This window comes from Lissotriton vulgaris, chromosome 12, assembly GCF_964263255.1.
Source record: "Lissotriton vulgaris chromosome 12, aLisVul1.2, whole genome shotgun sequence".
Classification (NCBI taxonomy): Eukaryota; Metazoa; Chordata; class Amphibia; order Caudata; family Salamandridae; genus Lissotriton; species Lissotriton vulgaris.
This window is the reverse complement of record NC_141700.1, coordinates 693,557,592-693,575,561: the sequence shown is the minus strand read 5'-3', so window position 1 is coordinate 693,575,561 and position 17,970 is coordinate 693,557,592. Positions and strand designations below refer to the sequence as shown.

Genomic DNA, 17,970 nt, shown 5'->3' with positions numbered 1-17,970 from the left:
AAGTATCTATTTACATATACTATAAACATCAGTGGAAAATATTTACTACTTTAAATTCTATGTATATTTAAAACATTTATATCTTTGTCTATTTTTAGATAATATCAGAGTCAACAAACTTTTTTTCCTGATATTTTTGTACCTGCCATAAGTATAGGAGCACGATATTGTGGTAAACGATATTTTTGACACAATATTTTTGTCAGCAACATTTTTTACCTCAATATCGCGTCAGCGAACAACTAGTAAACGTCAAACTTAACCTCTTGCGTACTGCCGTCGGCCATCGGCCGACGCGGCCCCGCCCATTTTGCCCATTTTGCGGAAGTGGCGCACTGCTGCGAAATCGCAGCCGCGGCAGAGGGCTTAAAAACTGTTGAAAGGAAACATGCAGCATTGGGTCACCAACATCTGACTGCAACATTTATGAAAAATAATATCACTCTTTGAGGAGAGGACAGATCTTTTTGTGCACTTTGGACCACCAAAAATCAAAATTCTCTTTCCTGTATTTTGCAGTATCTGAGCAGGGAGACAGCAAAGAGTTCTTTCATGGTACGGGGGAAGGTGAGGGTGTTTGATGTATATTCACAGCTGCACTTGTGCTATGCCTTTGGCTGGATAGGTGTGCTCCTCATTAATAAAATACCTATCTATGTTATGCTTTTTTTGTTTAGTGATATTCCTCATGTTTAAAGTAGCAGAGGTTTTGAGATAATAGGCTTGTTTGAGATAGGTTTGTGTTTGTCTCATGAAATAGTGATTTGCATATTTTTATTTCAGCATTGCTTAATTGTTTTAAATAATACAAGCCAAAGCAGATGATATTTCATTGTTGCAGATTTGGATGTTCATACCACATAACTTTCCTAATTTCCTTTAGTAAGGGCGATGAACAAAGAAATTCTCTAATTTAATATGAAAATAAAACAGTTATCCATTTTTTTATTTACCTAGCTGATTCAATTTTGTTATACTTGACTTAGTTTGCGTGGTATTCTTCCAAACCTTTTGCCTTCACCCATCCTGTTTGCTTAATTGGTTTTTGTTGCTTTAGGACTCTGCTTTAGGACTGCTGCTAAATAGTGCTAAAGTGGTTGTGCTCTCTCCTTCAAACATGGTAAATAATGGACTATACCTAATTGTCACATTTAGTTTACTTGTAATCCCTAGTAAATGGCACTAACTTTACCCGGGGCCTATAAATTAAATGCTACTAGTGGGAAGCAGAACTCATTGTGCCATCTACTAAAGTAGACTTTCAGAACTTTTCTCAGGCTTGCCACAACAGTGTGTAGTGTAGTTTTAAACTTTCATTTTGACTTGGCAAAATAAAACTTTTTGCCAGTCTTAACCCTTCCTTTTTTAATACTTATAAGTCAATCCTACGGTAGGCCCTAAAGGTGCCTTGTTTTTAAAAAGTAAGGCATTGTCCTGGCAATGAAAAACTCCTAAAGTAATTTTTCTATGTAAGACCTATTTCTCCCATTGACTAACACTAGGTTACCTTATTATATTTAATAAGTGCTCACTTCAGATAGGGAGCAGATAGAGATATTGTCCCTACTCTCAAATTAATTGCAATTTTAACTCCTCTTCAATGCTAAAGTTAGATTTTAAATCAATCATTCTGAAAATACCACTTTTAGAGAGTTGGCATTTTCTTATTCCAACCAACTGTGCCTTTCTGGCAATGTCCTAGCTCGATGACTGTGAATGGCTCTGCTGTTGGGGTTTGTGTATTAATTCCAGACAGTGACACAAAGGAGGCTTAGGTGTGTTTAGGATGGGCCATCCTGTAAAGGTAACTGGGGAGGAGCTATATACCCTGCAGCACTTCATAGGCCTTTGCCAACAGCACACACAAGGAACTTGACACCAGGCCTCCCCTGCCTTTTGTTATTTGACAAGGGGAAGAGGAAAAACTTTCCAGTACTAGTGTTGGAGTAGTCAGGAAATCTTCCACACAAAGATTTGCACCGGGTATAAATAATAGACCTACAGAACACTCCTGAACCTGTGGAAGCTTTAGAAGGACTGCCCTGCTGCTTGAAGGACAGCCTTGCTATCTGAATAATGAAAACTGGACCTGCTTGACTTTCTCCCAGGCTATCCAGAGTGACACCAAGGATCAGTTGGCTGACCTCCTATGTGAGCTACAGTGACACAACAAGTTTCAGAGGCCTTCCTGCAACTGCCTAGCAGACCAGCTGCAACTTCATCTGCATCTGCCTGACCATTCTATTGGCCTCTGCTGGAGTGAGTCCCAATCTCCAAAAGGTGTACCCCATGTCCTGGAGCCTTGGCTAGAGTCTGAGTGTATTTCTACTGGTGCAACTGAAGGTTTCATTGGAACCAATGCAGTGCAACATAGTCCGGTGCAGGTCTTCACATCACAGCATCTCACAGCTCCTGATCAGCAGTTACATCAAGAGAGACGCAGCACCATGCAGCCCAAAGCAGGACGGCGCATTGCAGCACCTAACAGCTCATGATCGTCCACTTAATCAGAACCGATGCAGGATGATGCAACCCGGCACAGAACCTCATATCGCAGCACCTCGCAGCTCCTGATGTGTGGCTTCATCAGAACAGAAGCAACGCAAAGCAACATGAAGCAACCCGATGCAGGACATTGCATCTCAACTCCAAGGCATGAAGGTATAACTCCCATCGGGCCAAAGTCTGTGCTGTACCTGGCCCGTGCTCCATCGCAGTCAGCCTAAACTTGTGACTTTGTCCTGGTCCAGCGAGACCAGGTAATTGCAACCATTGCTATCTGCTTCTTGGTGCTATTTTCATTATTCAATATCTCTGGTTCTACTGATTGGGTTTTGTTGTTCTGGTATCTTTATATTTGATCAAGATTACTCTACTTTTAAAATGTGTTCGGTTTTTTTGTGCTGTATTTTAACTTTATTACTGTTTAAGTGCTTCATAAATACTTTACACGTTGCTTCTAAGTGGAGAAGTGTGGCTCAATGGTTAGAGCGGCAGACCCTGATGCAGAGGTCTAGCCCGGGACCAGGGTTCAATTCCCTGCCTTGGCGGGTCTTGGGCTCAAAAATTCCACAGACCTGATAATTCTCGCCTCGGTGCCTATTCCAATGATAGAGTCCCACTCTGCAACTGTGGGCAATAGCTTGCTTAATTTCCACAACGGCCCCCACAATGCTAAGGATGCCTGGCCTCCACCTTGGGGGTGCCCAGGAGTGGACGCCTCACAGGGAAAGCCAGGATGGGTTCCACAGCGGTATTCGTACAAGACCCTTGCGGGTGAGTAGTGCGCTATACAAGTATCAATTTACATTTAAGGTCAGTGTGACTGCTTCGTGCCAAGCTACCAAGGGGTTAAGCACTGGTTAATTTAGGGACTTTTTGTGGTTCACCCTGACAAGGATTGCGGTTGTTGCCTTAGTGGGGTTCCACCTTCACAAACAACAACCAAATTGTGTACAGATCTTAGCTGGTGAGATATGTAGTACATGCTTAGTGTACGATTCAGCACGTAAGAAGCATGTCTACAGCAGGGGTGCCAAACATAGGTTCAAATTTCTATTATTTTCCTAGGCAGTGGTTACCCTGTAAATCTGCAGTGGACCTTTTCTCAGTGGACCTTTACGGGACACCTCTGTTTTGCAGTAATGCAGGAGAGCAACCACTCAACCCTTTGGAGGTTTTCTGTCTTCCCTACTCGGCCCCCCGATCTGGTAGCATCTTCCAAGAGGCGAAATTTGATGGTACCACACCTATTATCCTCACCTCATATTATCCCTGTCCTTGACTATTAATAATTTCAAACTAAAGTGCAGTGGCATAACACTGAGTTCCCCACTGCTTCACATCCTTGCAATGAGGCCACACAAAGCAATATGAAATAATTATCTAATGTGGTAAACATTCTCAGTTTAGTATCTATTTAAAGCCCTTCAGAGAAGTAGCAAATAAGCTATCTGTAAGGGAAATAATTGTAATATACCAAAAGGAATTTGATGGTTTAAGGAACAAAGGTAGTGCTGGAGGAATTAATCAGACAGCATGAATTGATCAGAAGGCACGTTCTCTCTAATGTTATCCCACTAAGTTATGATTTGTTTTTCTTAAAAGCCCCAGGGAACTGTGAGAGCTTTGTACGGCTACATTGCGGAGAGAAGTGATGAGTTGAGCTTCGGTGAAGGTGCTTTGATCCATAATGTTACAAAGGTCCAAGGAGGATGGTAAGAAACTATTATTATGTGATATATTCTCAACTTTGGTGAGTGAGGGGTCTTCAAAAAGGACATGCTATGTCCTATATTAAGGTTGGACACAAGTGCTTGATTAAGCCTTAAGCCTTAGGCACAGAGACTTTCTCTGTCACGCCTTCAGGGGGTACACCTCCTTTTGTTTATTTATAATCTCTAACAGGGGACCAGGAGTTCCTACCTCACATAGAAGTGTAATACCCTTACTCTCTCATTGTTTTTGCTATATATTCTCAACTCCCTGAACACATACTTATGCCTAATAAAATCTACAATGTGGCTTGGCTTTGTACTCAATGGTAGTACTTTGAAATGCAACAAGTGAGACAGGTTAGTACATGTACTGTTTGATGTGGCGGTAATTGACTTAATTCCAAAATGGATGGGTAAGGTAAGCATTATCCAGGAAAGAACACCGACTAATTTCTTCATGGATATAGTCAGTATGAGCATCCCTGATAGATGGACTAAACACCATCCACAAATTATTTTTGGTAAATATAAAAATGCCTAAGTCCATTGCACGGTCCTGTGAGCATTTTTCTTCTCCCATGGATAAGGCCTGACTTAAAGTTGGAGGGTAATGGAAAATCCTTCTGTTTCTAGAATGAGTACTACGCCTGGAGAAAATGCAATGGCAGAATTTCCTCTCCACTATGGGTATTTGGTGGGAGGATTTCTATTGCTGTGTTCTCCTCCAAAACTAGACCTTCCTCTAAAAATGAGAGGGTTGTCTATTACCACCAAACTTGATATCACACCCAAAAACAAATGTATTTGCTATTACTTAATAACAGGTCAATTTGTGTAGTTGGGGCATTGTATTTAAAAAAATTGGTATGATAAAGAAATCCCCCAAGTTCTAAATACTAATGTGTTTCCCTCTGTTTGGAGTATGTAAATCTTGATGAAATAACTTGCCCATCTCCGCTTAATTTGACGCCACCATAGCTCATACACAGCAGCTGAATTGCTTTGATATGTGCTTCCCTGAAAACTATGAAGTATCTGAAGTCTTCACAGATCTTTCTCTCTAATTCATGGCAGATTTTGGAACATGTAAACCTGTTTAAAGGCTCAACGTATTATATTAACAGTGCTGATTAATTTGTTAATCACACCCACTCATCAGAATTTCTGTGCCAGTTAATATATTTTTGAGAATGATTCAGTCAGTATATGCATTTGTTATTGTGTCAATGATCATCATATTATCCCAACCAAGTTATTTATCCCAGTAATCTTGTCCTCATGAGTAAATGTCCCATTAGACATTAATTTGTTATGAATACTGTGACATTAACTGTGAATGAAAGCAGTACATTTGGCAAGCAAGTTTTTTAAAATGTATGTTATGTACTTGATATACAGCCTAACACCAGGTGGAGCATTTTGAAAATAATGCTTTTATTGCAACATTAGCACCACCAACTTAAGGTGGTCCTGCTCTTCTTGTGTCACTCTCAAAATAGTTGTACCAATATTCAAGCCCCTAGAAGCTATTATGCCATAAATCATGACACCTTCAGCTAGGGGACGCCTAGCTGAGTTACCTGCCATTCATCAGACCTGACCTGGACGCTTGGATTTCCAGCTACATTTTGCCACCTTGGGGCTCTGTTGCCTGCTGTGGGGGGATTGCTGCTGTTCCAAGCCGCCGCCTCGCCTGCTCTATCCCGCGGACTGAGTGCTGCCCTGGACTCTGTTTCCCAGAGGGCAGCGCAGTCTCGCGAGAGGTGTGCGTGACTCCCCCCACCCCCAGGACTTCAAAATCGGGCTTCGCCTCCCGCAGCGCCAAGGGCGGGCCCGTCCTTGGCCGTCATCGGCCAGAAGAGGCTGGACTGGGCCTGGTCTCTTGGTTTTGTTTATTAGTTTGAACCATTTATGGTAAATCCTATTGTTTATGTGACTATTGATAATATCATCTAATTTAGCTGGATATCGTGGGTAAGATATCTTGAACAATGGGCAAAAGGAAATTACCGAGCCCTAGGGGAAACAGGCACAATTCTGATACTCAGCAGACTCTACAGAGCTATCTAACTGGGGCAGTTGATGCCTTAGACAAACAGATTCACTCAGTGGAGGAGTCTATTGTGGGTTCGTCTTCTGGGTTAAGTCAGGCGACACCTCTGAGTGATGACTCAACCCAATCAAATTCAGGGGGGCAAAATCCCGCTGAAATAAACGGTTGTATCAAAGTGTGTACTGATGAGATACAGTCCATTGGTAGTGAGTCACCCACCCAACCCCCCCAAAAAAAGCAGAGAAAACCAAGATCATCCAAAACCCCCACATAGATCTGGGTCCAGTTGTTGTTCATCCTTCCCCCAGTGTCTCCAAACATCAGAAAAATGTACCTTTCAAGAAGAAACAAGTAGGGCAGCCTAAAATTCAATCCAACCCAAGAGCCAGTTGTCCGTGTAACCCAACCAACCAGTCACAATCTGAGCTTCAGAAATTAACAGCTTTAGTGGAAAGATTGGATTCGTACTTAAGAGTTAGGTTGGACCAGTTATCCACTAGACTGTCCAATGTGGAAAACATTCTTCTGCCTAAAGTGATTCCATCGGATCCATCTGGAATCCTAGATACAGGTATAAATATGACCTTAACCACTGAGGTAGAGAAACAAAATGCACTGGATAACGAAAGGAACGAAACTACAAGGTTAGTCCCTCCAGAATCCAGTATGGTTTCGACAGAGAATATGCATTAAAATTTAGTGGGAAAAGGGGCTACCCACATATCATCAAGGTATATTAATACACATATGAATTCAGGCTCCCTGGTAACCTCCCTCCAAGCACAAATGCCTCTCTGTCTTCAGCAGTTTTATCAGAGCTACTCTCCCGCTCCTCGCCTGTTTGACCAAAGGACTGCAGACCCCCATTTGAACCTTCCACCAGAAGCCACCCCCTATGTTATCATCTTGGGAAACGTACCTCTACATCAATCTCCCAAAGAAGAAACATGGACAGCCTTAAAAAATAAGTCGTTGCATTGGCTGAGTAATAGGGTAGGGCTCCACCGTCAAATTTTTGATGATTTTAAGATGGTAAGACGAGTCCAATGGGTAGGGGCAAGGGAGAAGGTCTTGACGGGGGCTGCATAGTTTTGACTTTCAGAGCGCCCCGATTGGTTAGGAAAATGTTGAACATTGGGAGAAACCATACAGCTAATATGGCAGGCATCAACATACTGCCATTAGGTTTCTTTTACCCTCCACCAAGCATGAATTTTCCTTCCACATACTTGCGTAATTCTTATAAGATTCAGAGGCCAATACAGCCGATTCCAACTTACAACAGGTTTAACGCCCTATCGGGCCTAGATGACATCGAGTGACTGGACTCGGTGCTTGCAGATAGATCAGTAGTTTTTTAAACAGATCTACCACTTCAACAGGACCCAATTTTCCTCGGGGTTACACAAGCTATTTTATCACAGGATGTCCCTTGTATCCAAGTTAAAAAAGTGTAACACAACATCCAGATCCGGCGTTGTCTGTTGAAAAGGCCGTAGTTGAAAGGTCCATTCCAGTCTTAACATCTCAGAAAGTACTTCCACAGCAGAAATCGAGTGCTAATCACAGAATAAAGGGCTCAAAACTGGACATTGTCTTTTGGAATGTTGCCGGTCTTCTCACTATAATTACAAATGATAATTGGTTGGCAACAGTAACAAAACATAACATCATAGGTTTACAGGAAACATGGCTTCATACCCCCGTGCATCTGATGGGCTACAAGACTTACTTTTCTGAGGCCATCCAACCCCCCTCCGGGAGATCAAAAGGGGGTTTGATAATGTGTATTTCTAATGTCCTGTTGGTTGATAAAATTGAAGTCCAGAGACTAGAACCCAACTTCCAGGTACTTACGCTGTCTTTTAATAAAGCGCCCACCTATATTTTGGTAAATTTTTATAACAATTTGAACTCAATTGAATTAATTGAGGTTTTTAATAAGGGTTCCTTTTTATTGCAAGATTTACGCTTGAAGTACATTAATAATTCGGTAGCATTGATTTGGGGTGGTGATTTTAACATGTCACTTTGTAAGGGCAGTAGCACTAATAATTGTGGTATTCAGGACGAGGGTGGGAATAATTCAATGCATTTTGCACACACAACTGCGGGTAATCGTATGAATGAAATATTGGTCACCACAGAATTGGGGTTGCCAATGAATTAGCAAGTCCCCCGGGCCCCTTTTCTTCACTTTTAATGGGAGAGGACTTAACAGCACAATTGATTTTATATTTGTTTCTCAGTGCTTTGCACCAACAATATGTAACTTTGAGACAATTGTTAATGCAGTCAGCGACCATTTTCCGAATAGTTTGTCATTGAGTAGTCCTCGCTCTTCGATCGAGACAGCATACTCGAGCCTCTTGGACCAACAATCCCTGAACTTGGATGCCTTAACGGTTTTTCCTTAAAATGGGGTAAAGTGGACCAAGAGCTAGTAACGGCCAAGGTAATAAAGCATGCTATGCCTTCCCTGTACACCTGTCTCGATCTTATTGCCACTCCTGAGAAAATATTGTATAGTTATGAGATCATTACTAATACGATTAAAGACGAACTACTATGTAAAAGGAAATTGAAAGGGAATACTAAGAGGGGATGGTTCAACAATGAGTGCACAAAATCTTATACAAAATTAAAAATTGCACTTAATAGGGAAACAAGGGATAGGAAAGAAATAGTCAGACTAAGGAAAGCCTATAATACAGCACTAAATAAACGTAAATCACAGATTAAAGACAGTTTCTGGAAGCAATTATACAAGAGCTGTTCCCTGAAAGACAGTGCTACTTTTTGGAAAATAGTCAAATCTCCTTTTCTCCATGATGCAAGCGATCTTCCAAAACTGGAGGTAGCGGTAGACGCTCATGCCTGGGTCCAACATTTTTCAAATATTTTTAAACAAGAGGTTGATATCATTCCGGGCCAAGCTGAGGTTGTCCAACAAACAAACTATCCCATTCAGCTACAGTTTACACACAAGGAAGTGATAAATGCCCTAAAAATATCCAAACCAGGAAAAGCACCAGGTCCAGATGGGGTTCCTGTGGACCTTTTTAAATACAAAATAGACTTATGGTCCCCTATTCTAACAAGAGTTTTGGATGCAGCCATCAAGGTTGGCCTAGTTGAATCCTGGTTAACATCAATCTTGGTGCCGATTTTTAAAAAAGGCGATCGCCACAGTCCCACGTGCTACCGGCCCATATCGCTCCTGGACTCCCTCGGTAAAGTCGCTGGGCGAATACTTTTGGATCGTCTTCAGGTCTGGGCTTCCGACAATGGTATAATATCAGACCTACAATATGGTTTCCGAGAGGGTCTGGGCACAGTGGACCAAGCTCTGAATCTCTCACTTTTAATGGGGAAGTATGTTCTAGCGAAAGGAGGCTTTTTGCATATGGTCTATGTAGACTTGACAGCAGCCTTCGACTGCGTCAGTCACTCCAAGCTGTGGGCAATTATTTTAGCTATGGGGGTGGACCCTCCGCTTGTGAATTTTTTTGGGGGGGCTCTACTCGTAGGCCACGGCAAGAGTGAGACATGGGGTAGGAGGAGAACTCACCGAGCCCTTTAGGATAGAGAGGGGGTCAGACAAGGGTGTGTTCTAGCCCCCTTCTTATTTACACTATACACTAATGGGCTCGAATTAGAGATGGTGAAAGGGAGTCAAGATCTGCCAGCAATACGTCGTCGGCCAATCCCAGCATTACTGTATGCCGACGACGCAGTAATTTTAGCAAGAACCCCTGTTCAGCTCCAGCGATCATTAAACAACTATTGCAACTTCATGAACTCTCTTAATCTCAAAGTAAACATCAAAAAAACCTATACCATGCATGCTGGCCCAAGACCAAAACAAACTTGAGACATTTTTGTTAATAATATCAGCCTAGAGTGTACAACATCCTATCCCTATTTAGGGATTTTAATAGATAACAAGCTTAAATGGACAACGGCCATTCAAGCCAGGAAACTAGCATTTTTGAGGGCTACAGCACTGGTGGCATTTGCGCAAAAATTGGGAAAGAGATCCCCTCTTGAAATGTTAAAGATTTTCCAGGCAAAATTAATTAGTGTCGCCAGCTATGGTTCAGGCCTATGAGGACACTTAAATACTGACGATCTACAGAGAGTAGAGAATTCCTTTTTGCGTTATCTACTCGCAGTCCCCCAAGGTACTACGACATACGGATGCCATTTAGAAGTAGGGTTGGATCACATTTCGGACATTTTAAAGATTCAACCTATAATGTTGTGGCGGCGTATCTGGACCACTGAACAGTGTGTTTTAACCCGTAGTCTGGTTGATGAATGCATGGGTCTTGACAATATGCAAAATATAAGTTGGTTAGTGTTGTAAGTAGTTTGAGTACTGAAGACACAGGACGCAGTTCTAACAAGTACAACTCATTTATTGGTCATCCACTCTCCTCACTGGAGAACACCTCAACATTCCATAGTAAGCTTCACAGAGGGAGAATCCAACAGGGGTAAAAGGGAAGGGGTGGATGGAATGTACCAACCCAGGTTCTAACACATCTCCCTTCCTTACAAAGAATTCCCTCCTGGCATGCCAAGAGGTTACAGGTTCACATAAACAAAAACTGGAGGCTACCTAAAGGGGGGATAACAATAATTCCTGTGGGGAAAAAGTTATGGCAGTACTTTCACAATGTTGTCGAAACTCCACCATTGGCATATTCAAATTGAACAACATTTTTCTTGCACTTTGACAATCTTGCTTTGAGAATAGAACTTGCTGGTGTCAGTTCCCAAATTTAGTGTTCCTACTAGCTTGCGCCTGTCCCCCACATCCTACCTTGAAACTTCACACCATGTTTCTAGTAATACCATTGTTTGTATACACTCTGGTGTTGTTTGACCTTCACTCCTGCCTCCTCCCTGTTCACATTTTCTGACTTCTCCCCCATTAACCAACAAGGGTTAACCTAGTACTAGGCTCCCTCCCGCGCAGGGACACAACAGGAAAGACCCCAGTTTCTCTAATGGGTGACGTGTGGTAGGCTTACAAGCCTTCCCTCGAACAATCCTCAACATAGTCCCACCAGAGAGTCCTGGCTATTGGGGCAACCCCCGGGGGGTAACAAGGAACAAGCAACAATAGAAGGAAAGGGTGAACCTCCCCCATAAGCCCAAGGGGGAAGTCCCCACGGGGTGGATCTGAATGGAGGGCAACTATAAAGGAAAAACTATGACCCACCATTGACCTCTATGAGGAGCTAAATGGTCCCACCCCAAAACTGGCTGTAGTCGCAAAAGGGATACGTAGTTTGGAGTAGCAGAATTTTCCCAATTCTAGGACACCACCTATGCCACCCCACTTTACTCAACTACAGTCTCAAAAACGAACATCATGGCAAAAAAAAGTCCCGCACTTCTCCTGCTACTATTTCCATCCTCCTCTAGAGGGATGATACTGGTGGTAATGTTCATATTTACTATTATGAGCAGTAACTTGGGCCAGGACACTGCTAGGCAACTCCTTCTGGCACACTATGTCTCTCCTACCGTGTCATCAACGGTGACTGGTCTAGGACGTCTTTTGACCTTCCTCCCTTGGCCCTTACCCGACTCCAAACCTTTTTCGAATTCCTTGTCAAACAGCTCCCGATGACCCGCATTGGCCTCTTCAGCCCTGAGTCCATCCCCTTGTTTCTTCACGCGTCTCCCATAGGAGAACTCAGTAGAGATTTCTGGGACATGAAGCTTGTGCTCACTCCTATAATCATAGAGTGAAACCTTCTGACTTGACTGGACCATATGAGGGAAATCTTTTAGTATTTTCTGCATTTCCTTGCTCTCTCTCTCCAACTTTCCACTGTAGGATCTTTGAATGTATTTACCTTTTCTCTCACTCTTTGGTTCAATACAACTTGAGTCCATTTCTCTTCATTGTTCACACTTGCCCACATACTCCTCCCTCGTTTTTGTCTTGAACTCAAACGACGTGGTTCTTAGACCCGTCTTTTTGCAATTGGATATGTTACTCAGCATTTTATCCTTTTCCACTCTTTTGCTGTGGAACTGATGCTTCCTCCTTTCCTTTCGAATTCTCCTTCTTCTCCAACTATACCTTCACTGTTTTTTCTCTCGTGCTTCTGACGTATTTCTCTCTCATCCACCAAATCTTGGTAAGATTCACGTTTGCCCTTGGCTGTATTTTCCACACGTTCTTCAATACTTGCTGCTCCTTCACAAACACCTGCCACCTTGGAAGGCGGCTTGAGGGCCATCAATGCGCAACCCTTGCTTACACTCATGCTTTGTTTCAGTGCCTTCTCCTTCATTTGTTCTCTTCTTCTTCCATTGAGGGATATTCTCAATTCCTTTTGATCCTTCCACCCTAGCATGGTGGGTCCACTTTCTGTTACATATATGGTGCTTCTAGTATACCTTCCCTTGTACATTAACTCCATGACTAGGTATCCTATTGCGTTGATGTCCTCCCCTGTATATGTCTCCAGGGATATGTTAACCTCTTTCAATTCGTTTGCATATTTTTTAACTAATTTTTTATTCCAGTCACTCTTGCTTACCCAACTGTGAGGCGATCCTGAATCTAATAACATATCTGTCATAACTCCTCCGATGCAGATAGTACACCTCAGGTTTATTTTACTTAGATTTAGCTTCTCGTTGCTACCCATTTCTTCCTTGAAAACTTCTTCCCTTTGTACTTTTACCAACGAGGCATGTGCAAAATATTCGTCCAACACCCTCAAAATGTCCTCATAAATATTACTGACTGTTCCTTTCGTGAATGTTTTTTCCATCTTGTTGTACATTTTCCGCCCTCCAGCTCCTAAACTGTAAAGCAATACTTCAGCCTTTTCCTTAGGTACAAAGGATACTGCCTCTTCCTCAAGAACTGAAATGTAATTCTCAAAATATTCTTTCCATTTGCTCCATTCTGCAACGTTTTCTTCATCCCTCTCCATAAACGGCACTAGTGGCAGAAGATTATACTTCTGGCCCCACTCCATGTTGAATGTGCAGATATACTTGGAATTCACGTGAAAAAGTTTTATTCCCCTTATCAGAAAGATGGCGATAAGGGTGAGCTCAGTAGGAAATACTAGCGTCCCCGGGATGGTCAAAAGAGATGCGCCAATAACAGCCACTGGGATTCTACTTAGAAGGTCACTCTCCCATTACGCTTACTGTTGCCTAGCTAGACTCTCTTTACTCTCTAAATATGCTTTGCTCACGCCGTCTGTGGGTTTGGGACCCTGAAAGTCCTCAGTCACTTATGCAAAAAGATACTTGTCCCCTTCACGTCGAGCTGCATCACAACTGTATTGATTATGCCACAAGGATTCCTTGCACTATCAACACCTCTAGCTTTCCTCAGGCTGCCACAACTCGCTGCCACACTTAGGTTTTCTACTCGGAACCCTGTGGGTTGCCACACTCCTTCTGTTCCTCTGAAATCTCCTCAAACCATTTCCCTGCGCTGTCAAGGTTCGAAATTTTCCTCACGCTGCTTCAACACGCTGCTGCGGTTAAGTTTAATACATAGAACCCTGAGGTTTTTCCACGCTCCTGATATCTCCACACACCGCTAGCTAGCGCTGCCTCAAGTGTTTCATATGCTCAACGCAATAATGCAGTCCAGCTTGGGTCCCCTACGGTTACTCTCCTTCCCCAATTGAATATGTGAATCTTTCTGGATTCTCCGAGACTTTCATTTACACGCCTCCATTAATTTTGGGAGTCAGGGGAGAGCATCTTCCTAACGCTGTCACTCACTCGTGCCTCAAACAATTCTCGCTCACCTAAATCAGTTCCTTTCGCGTTGCTTCAAATGTGACTTCATTCCTAGCTCCGCTCCCTTCTCCTCACGCAGCTTCAAGGCCTCACCACATAGACTTGTACGGCTCTGAGACCAAATGGAGAACTTATGCCTTACTTCATTTTCTCCCAATTCACACGAGAAGTAGATTGTGCTTCTAAGTCTTCCTTCTCACACCCGATGGCAGAACCGGAACTTCCTGTCGACAACTCTGCGGTTCCTCGGGGGCAACACCAGCTCCGTCTTGTCACACACTTGAATTCCCTGCTTTACGCCGACAGCCTGACAGCCCTCCACTCACTGAGGAGACCTAGCACGGTGCCAAGGGGCGCCCCCTCAGATCACCACTCGAACTACACACAAAAGAGCTGGACGAGGTTAGACCCTCTGAAAGCAAGGCGGAAAGCTCAGTCAAAGCAAATGAAGGCAGTGTAGGTTACCCTGAACTCCCTTTCCACAGCCTCCTCTTGAGTAACGTTGCAGTCTAAATTGGCAAGTCAGAAAAAGTTACCTCAGTATGTACCGGCAAAATCACACAGGTATGGACGCCTCGCTTACTGACTCTTTGAAACCCGGCCCTCAACGCAGGGTGCACCGGAATGGCACACTGACGGACACTGCCTCATAAAACACTGCTTGGCCCCGGATGTGTTCCGTCTGGAGGCTTATGACAGGAAAGGCGGGCTGTTGTGGCCAGAGATGACGCTGACGTGAGGTACTGCTCACGAAGCTTCCTGTTACCTCAACCAAGACGCAGGCGCTGGAAGGAAACACTGCTAGGCCCCGGATGCACTCGATGACACCGTCTCACACGAGGTAGGCGGGCTGGTACCCTCTGAGGCGTCGCAGGGCTGAGACACCGCTCGCGGATACAAATCCCTCACACTGCATCTGCCGCACTCTGTCGGAGGAGTGAACGCTTCTAAAGCGCCGCAAATGTCCAGAATTACACAACCTCGTAGGCTCACGGTAAGGCTTCAAACCGCTGAATGGGGTGGGAACACCTTGGTAGGGATCACAGCGCTGCAGTGGACCAATGGATTAGTGTGCCACGCGGACAAACTGCTCACAGCCTTCTTCAACACAGGAACGCACTTAAAACGGGGTGATAACAGGGCTGCGCATGGACACCACACCATCTCCTGTAAAACGGTTCAGAGGGGGCCACACCCTCGCGTTTACCTCTGGCTCAATACGCTCAGGAACACAGGGAAAGTCAAAGCTAGCCACAGCTTCTTCTCGATCTAGTACAGGGAAGGACAGGTTCCTAGCTATTACAAGCTTACTTCGATCTCTTCATTTCTTCAGTGTGGAGAGAGCACACAAGGGGGAGATGACCACCACTGTCCCCCGCACAGTTTCCGTCGCCAGTGTTGGAAGTAGTTTGAGTACTGAAGACACAGGACGCAGTTCTAACAAGTACAACTCATTTATTGGTCATCCACTCTCCTCACTGGAGAACACCTCAACATTCCATAGTAAGCTTCACAGAGGGAGAATCCAACAGGGGTAAAAGGGAAGGGGTGGATGGAATGTACCAACCCAGGTTCTAACAGTTAGCCTTTGGAAAATCCTTTGTCGATGACTTAGGTCTTTCGAGGTATTTTACCCATCCACTTACTATCTCTGAAATCCCAAGAAAGGAGTTAAAAAAATATGTCTTCTCCATTTAGGCGAGCTACGCCTCACTCAAGAAATAGGGAAAAGTTCAGTTCAGCATTTGCTAGCGGTTCAAACCACCTTTCTTATCCAACCTTATTTAACATATACTTTGAAGCAGTTTGAACATTTTTTGTTAACTCGATTCAGACTAGAAATGTTTCATCGGTTGATTTCCTTCCCTCTTCAGAATGATTGGTCTAGGAACTTATCACTTTGTCCTTGTGATTGTAAGTCCCAACAATCTTCAATTCATATACTTCTGTTTTGTAAGTTTCACGAAATTCCACGTAGGCGTTGGATTATCCCAATTTTATGAATAATGGGACTTCGAACCTGTCGTCCTGCTTTTTTGGCACTGCAACTTTTGGACAATGAATTATATGCTAAATCTATAGCTTGTTTTTTTAAAGTCTGTTAATCACCGTCCCAATCTTAATTCCACTTAAATGCTGCTACTATGTATTTCTATATTTAACTGTGTAATTTTAAATATTTTTAATATTATAAACATGTTTTGTGTGTACTTTTATGGCTTTCAAAATTACGGAAACCGAATAAAGATGATTTGATTATTGATTGATTGACACCTTCAGTTACTGTGCTGTTGACCATACCACATTATAAGGCAAGTAATCAGCCTCCAAGCACAGTTGTTCTGCTAGCAATAATGACCTATGAAGGTTTTTTATGTAGTGATCATTGTCCAGTTAATGTGCATGCAAATGTAATGCTTTAGAGTTGATATCAATCAATATTAAAGATTCCAGCAATTAAGACATGTGCCACAGATTACCATTGGACAGAGACTAAAGACTTGGAAAAGATTTTCAAATATACCAATGTAGCTAGAAAGAACTTAGGTCAGATATTTATAAACTATGGTATTCACTATGACACTGTGGGAATTCAAATATAGGTGAGTGAAGAAACAGGACAAGAAGCACATAGACACTTATGAACTGTGGGGTCAAGTTCAGGAAGCACCTATTTGACTTTAAACTATGGTCTTGAAGGAGACTTCTAAGAGTGCGATTGGCAGTCAGGAAAATAAACTGATGTATTTTTGATCAAATGAAGCAAGAACTTTTAATCTAACCACAGATGACCAGTTTGAAGCTGTATGTAGTGATCCCCTCGGCTTCCAAAAGTATTTCTGTTGTTTTTCAGTTAGTTGGAACTCATGGTCCTGTGCAGTTGTCGAAATGCGGGGGCGAGTGTTGTTGTTATTGCATCGTTTTACTATGGCCAAACACCACTGAATGTCTTTTCTACATGTTACCTATATAGCTCCCCTATGGTTAAGAGATGGGGGCTTTTTAAACCTTATCCCTTTTCAAATAAGACATTTTGGAGAAGTACATATATTCTTTGGAACTGCCACGCATGTGCTGTGCACATTCACAGATAGAAATGTGTTTCGGTAGAGTAATATTACACTTGAAAGAGATTTAACAAATTCCACGCATTTGGCATGTTTTGCATCTCCTTTCTTACTATGGTCTTTTTGTTCAGGTGGAAAGGGGACTATAGAGACAAAGTGCAGCACTATTTCCCATCCAACTATGTTGAGGACATATCAGAAAATAGCCCTGAGATAACTGGATGCCAGGTAAGCATTTTAAAGAGATATACAATCTCTCCATGGCTGAACTAAGCTTCTCATACATTACGCACCATGTAAGTAATCAGGCTTCCTTTATTGTTCACTTAGGCAGGGTAGGAAAATCAGTAAAGATGTGTTTCTTTTTTAAAAGTGGCTCCAAATTAACACAATGTAGAAAGAATTGTTAATTTCCTGCCTTTCTGTCTGTGTTACAAGTTTCTCACTTGAAGTCATAAATTTGACTCAGTCTTTATATGCTTAGCGTGTAGGGTGGATAATGGAACTCAATTTAACTGTAATGTTTAAATTTAATGCTGCTTTAAATATTAACTGTAATGTTACCTGCAACACTACGTAAAATATTTTCTGTAATTGTTTACATAGTTTAAACTGGGCTGGTACCTACAAGATTTGTGCATTTTATCTGCATTGTTAGCTATATTATTACCTGTAGTGTCACTTAAGTTATATGTAGTCTCACCTGCAATATTACTTGTCATGTTATGTTTAACGTTACCTGAACTTTGCTAGTACCTATATTTATTTATCTATAACATTGCCTGTAATTTTAAGTACAATATGACATATTGTTGCTATCTGTATTGCAAACATT

At 42.6% G+C, this 17,970-nt stretch overlaps 1 protein-coding gene across 2 annotated transcripts in view; it reads left to right on the top strand.

Annotated features, from left to right (window-relative positions):
- PLCG2 (phospholipase C gamma 2) overlaps positions 1-17,970 on the top strand; it is a 448,457-nt gene that overhangs the window by 329,967 nt on the left and 100,520 nt on the right. For both annotated transcript variants that reach the window (XM_086945888.1, XM_086945889.1), the window contains 2 exons: positions 4,108-4,217; positions 17,267-17,363. In XM_086945888.1, the coding sequence (XP_086802014.1) occupies positions 4,108-4,217; positions 17,267-17,363 (207 nt within the window). The remainder of the gene's footprint in view (positions 1-4,107; positions 4,218-17,266; positions 17,364-17,970) is intronic.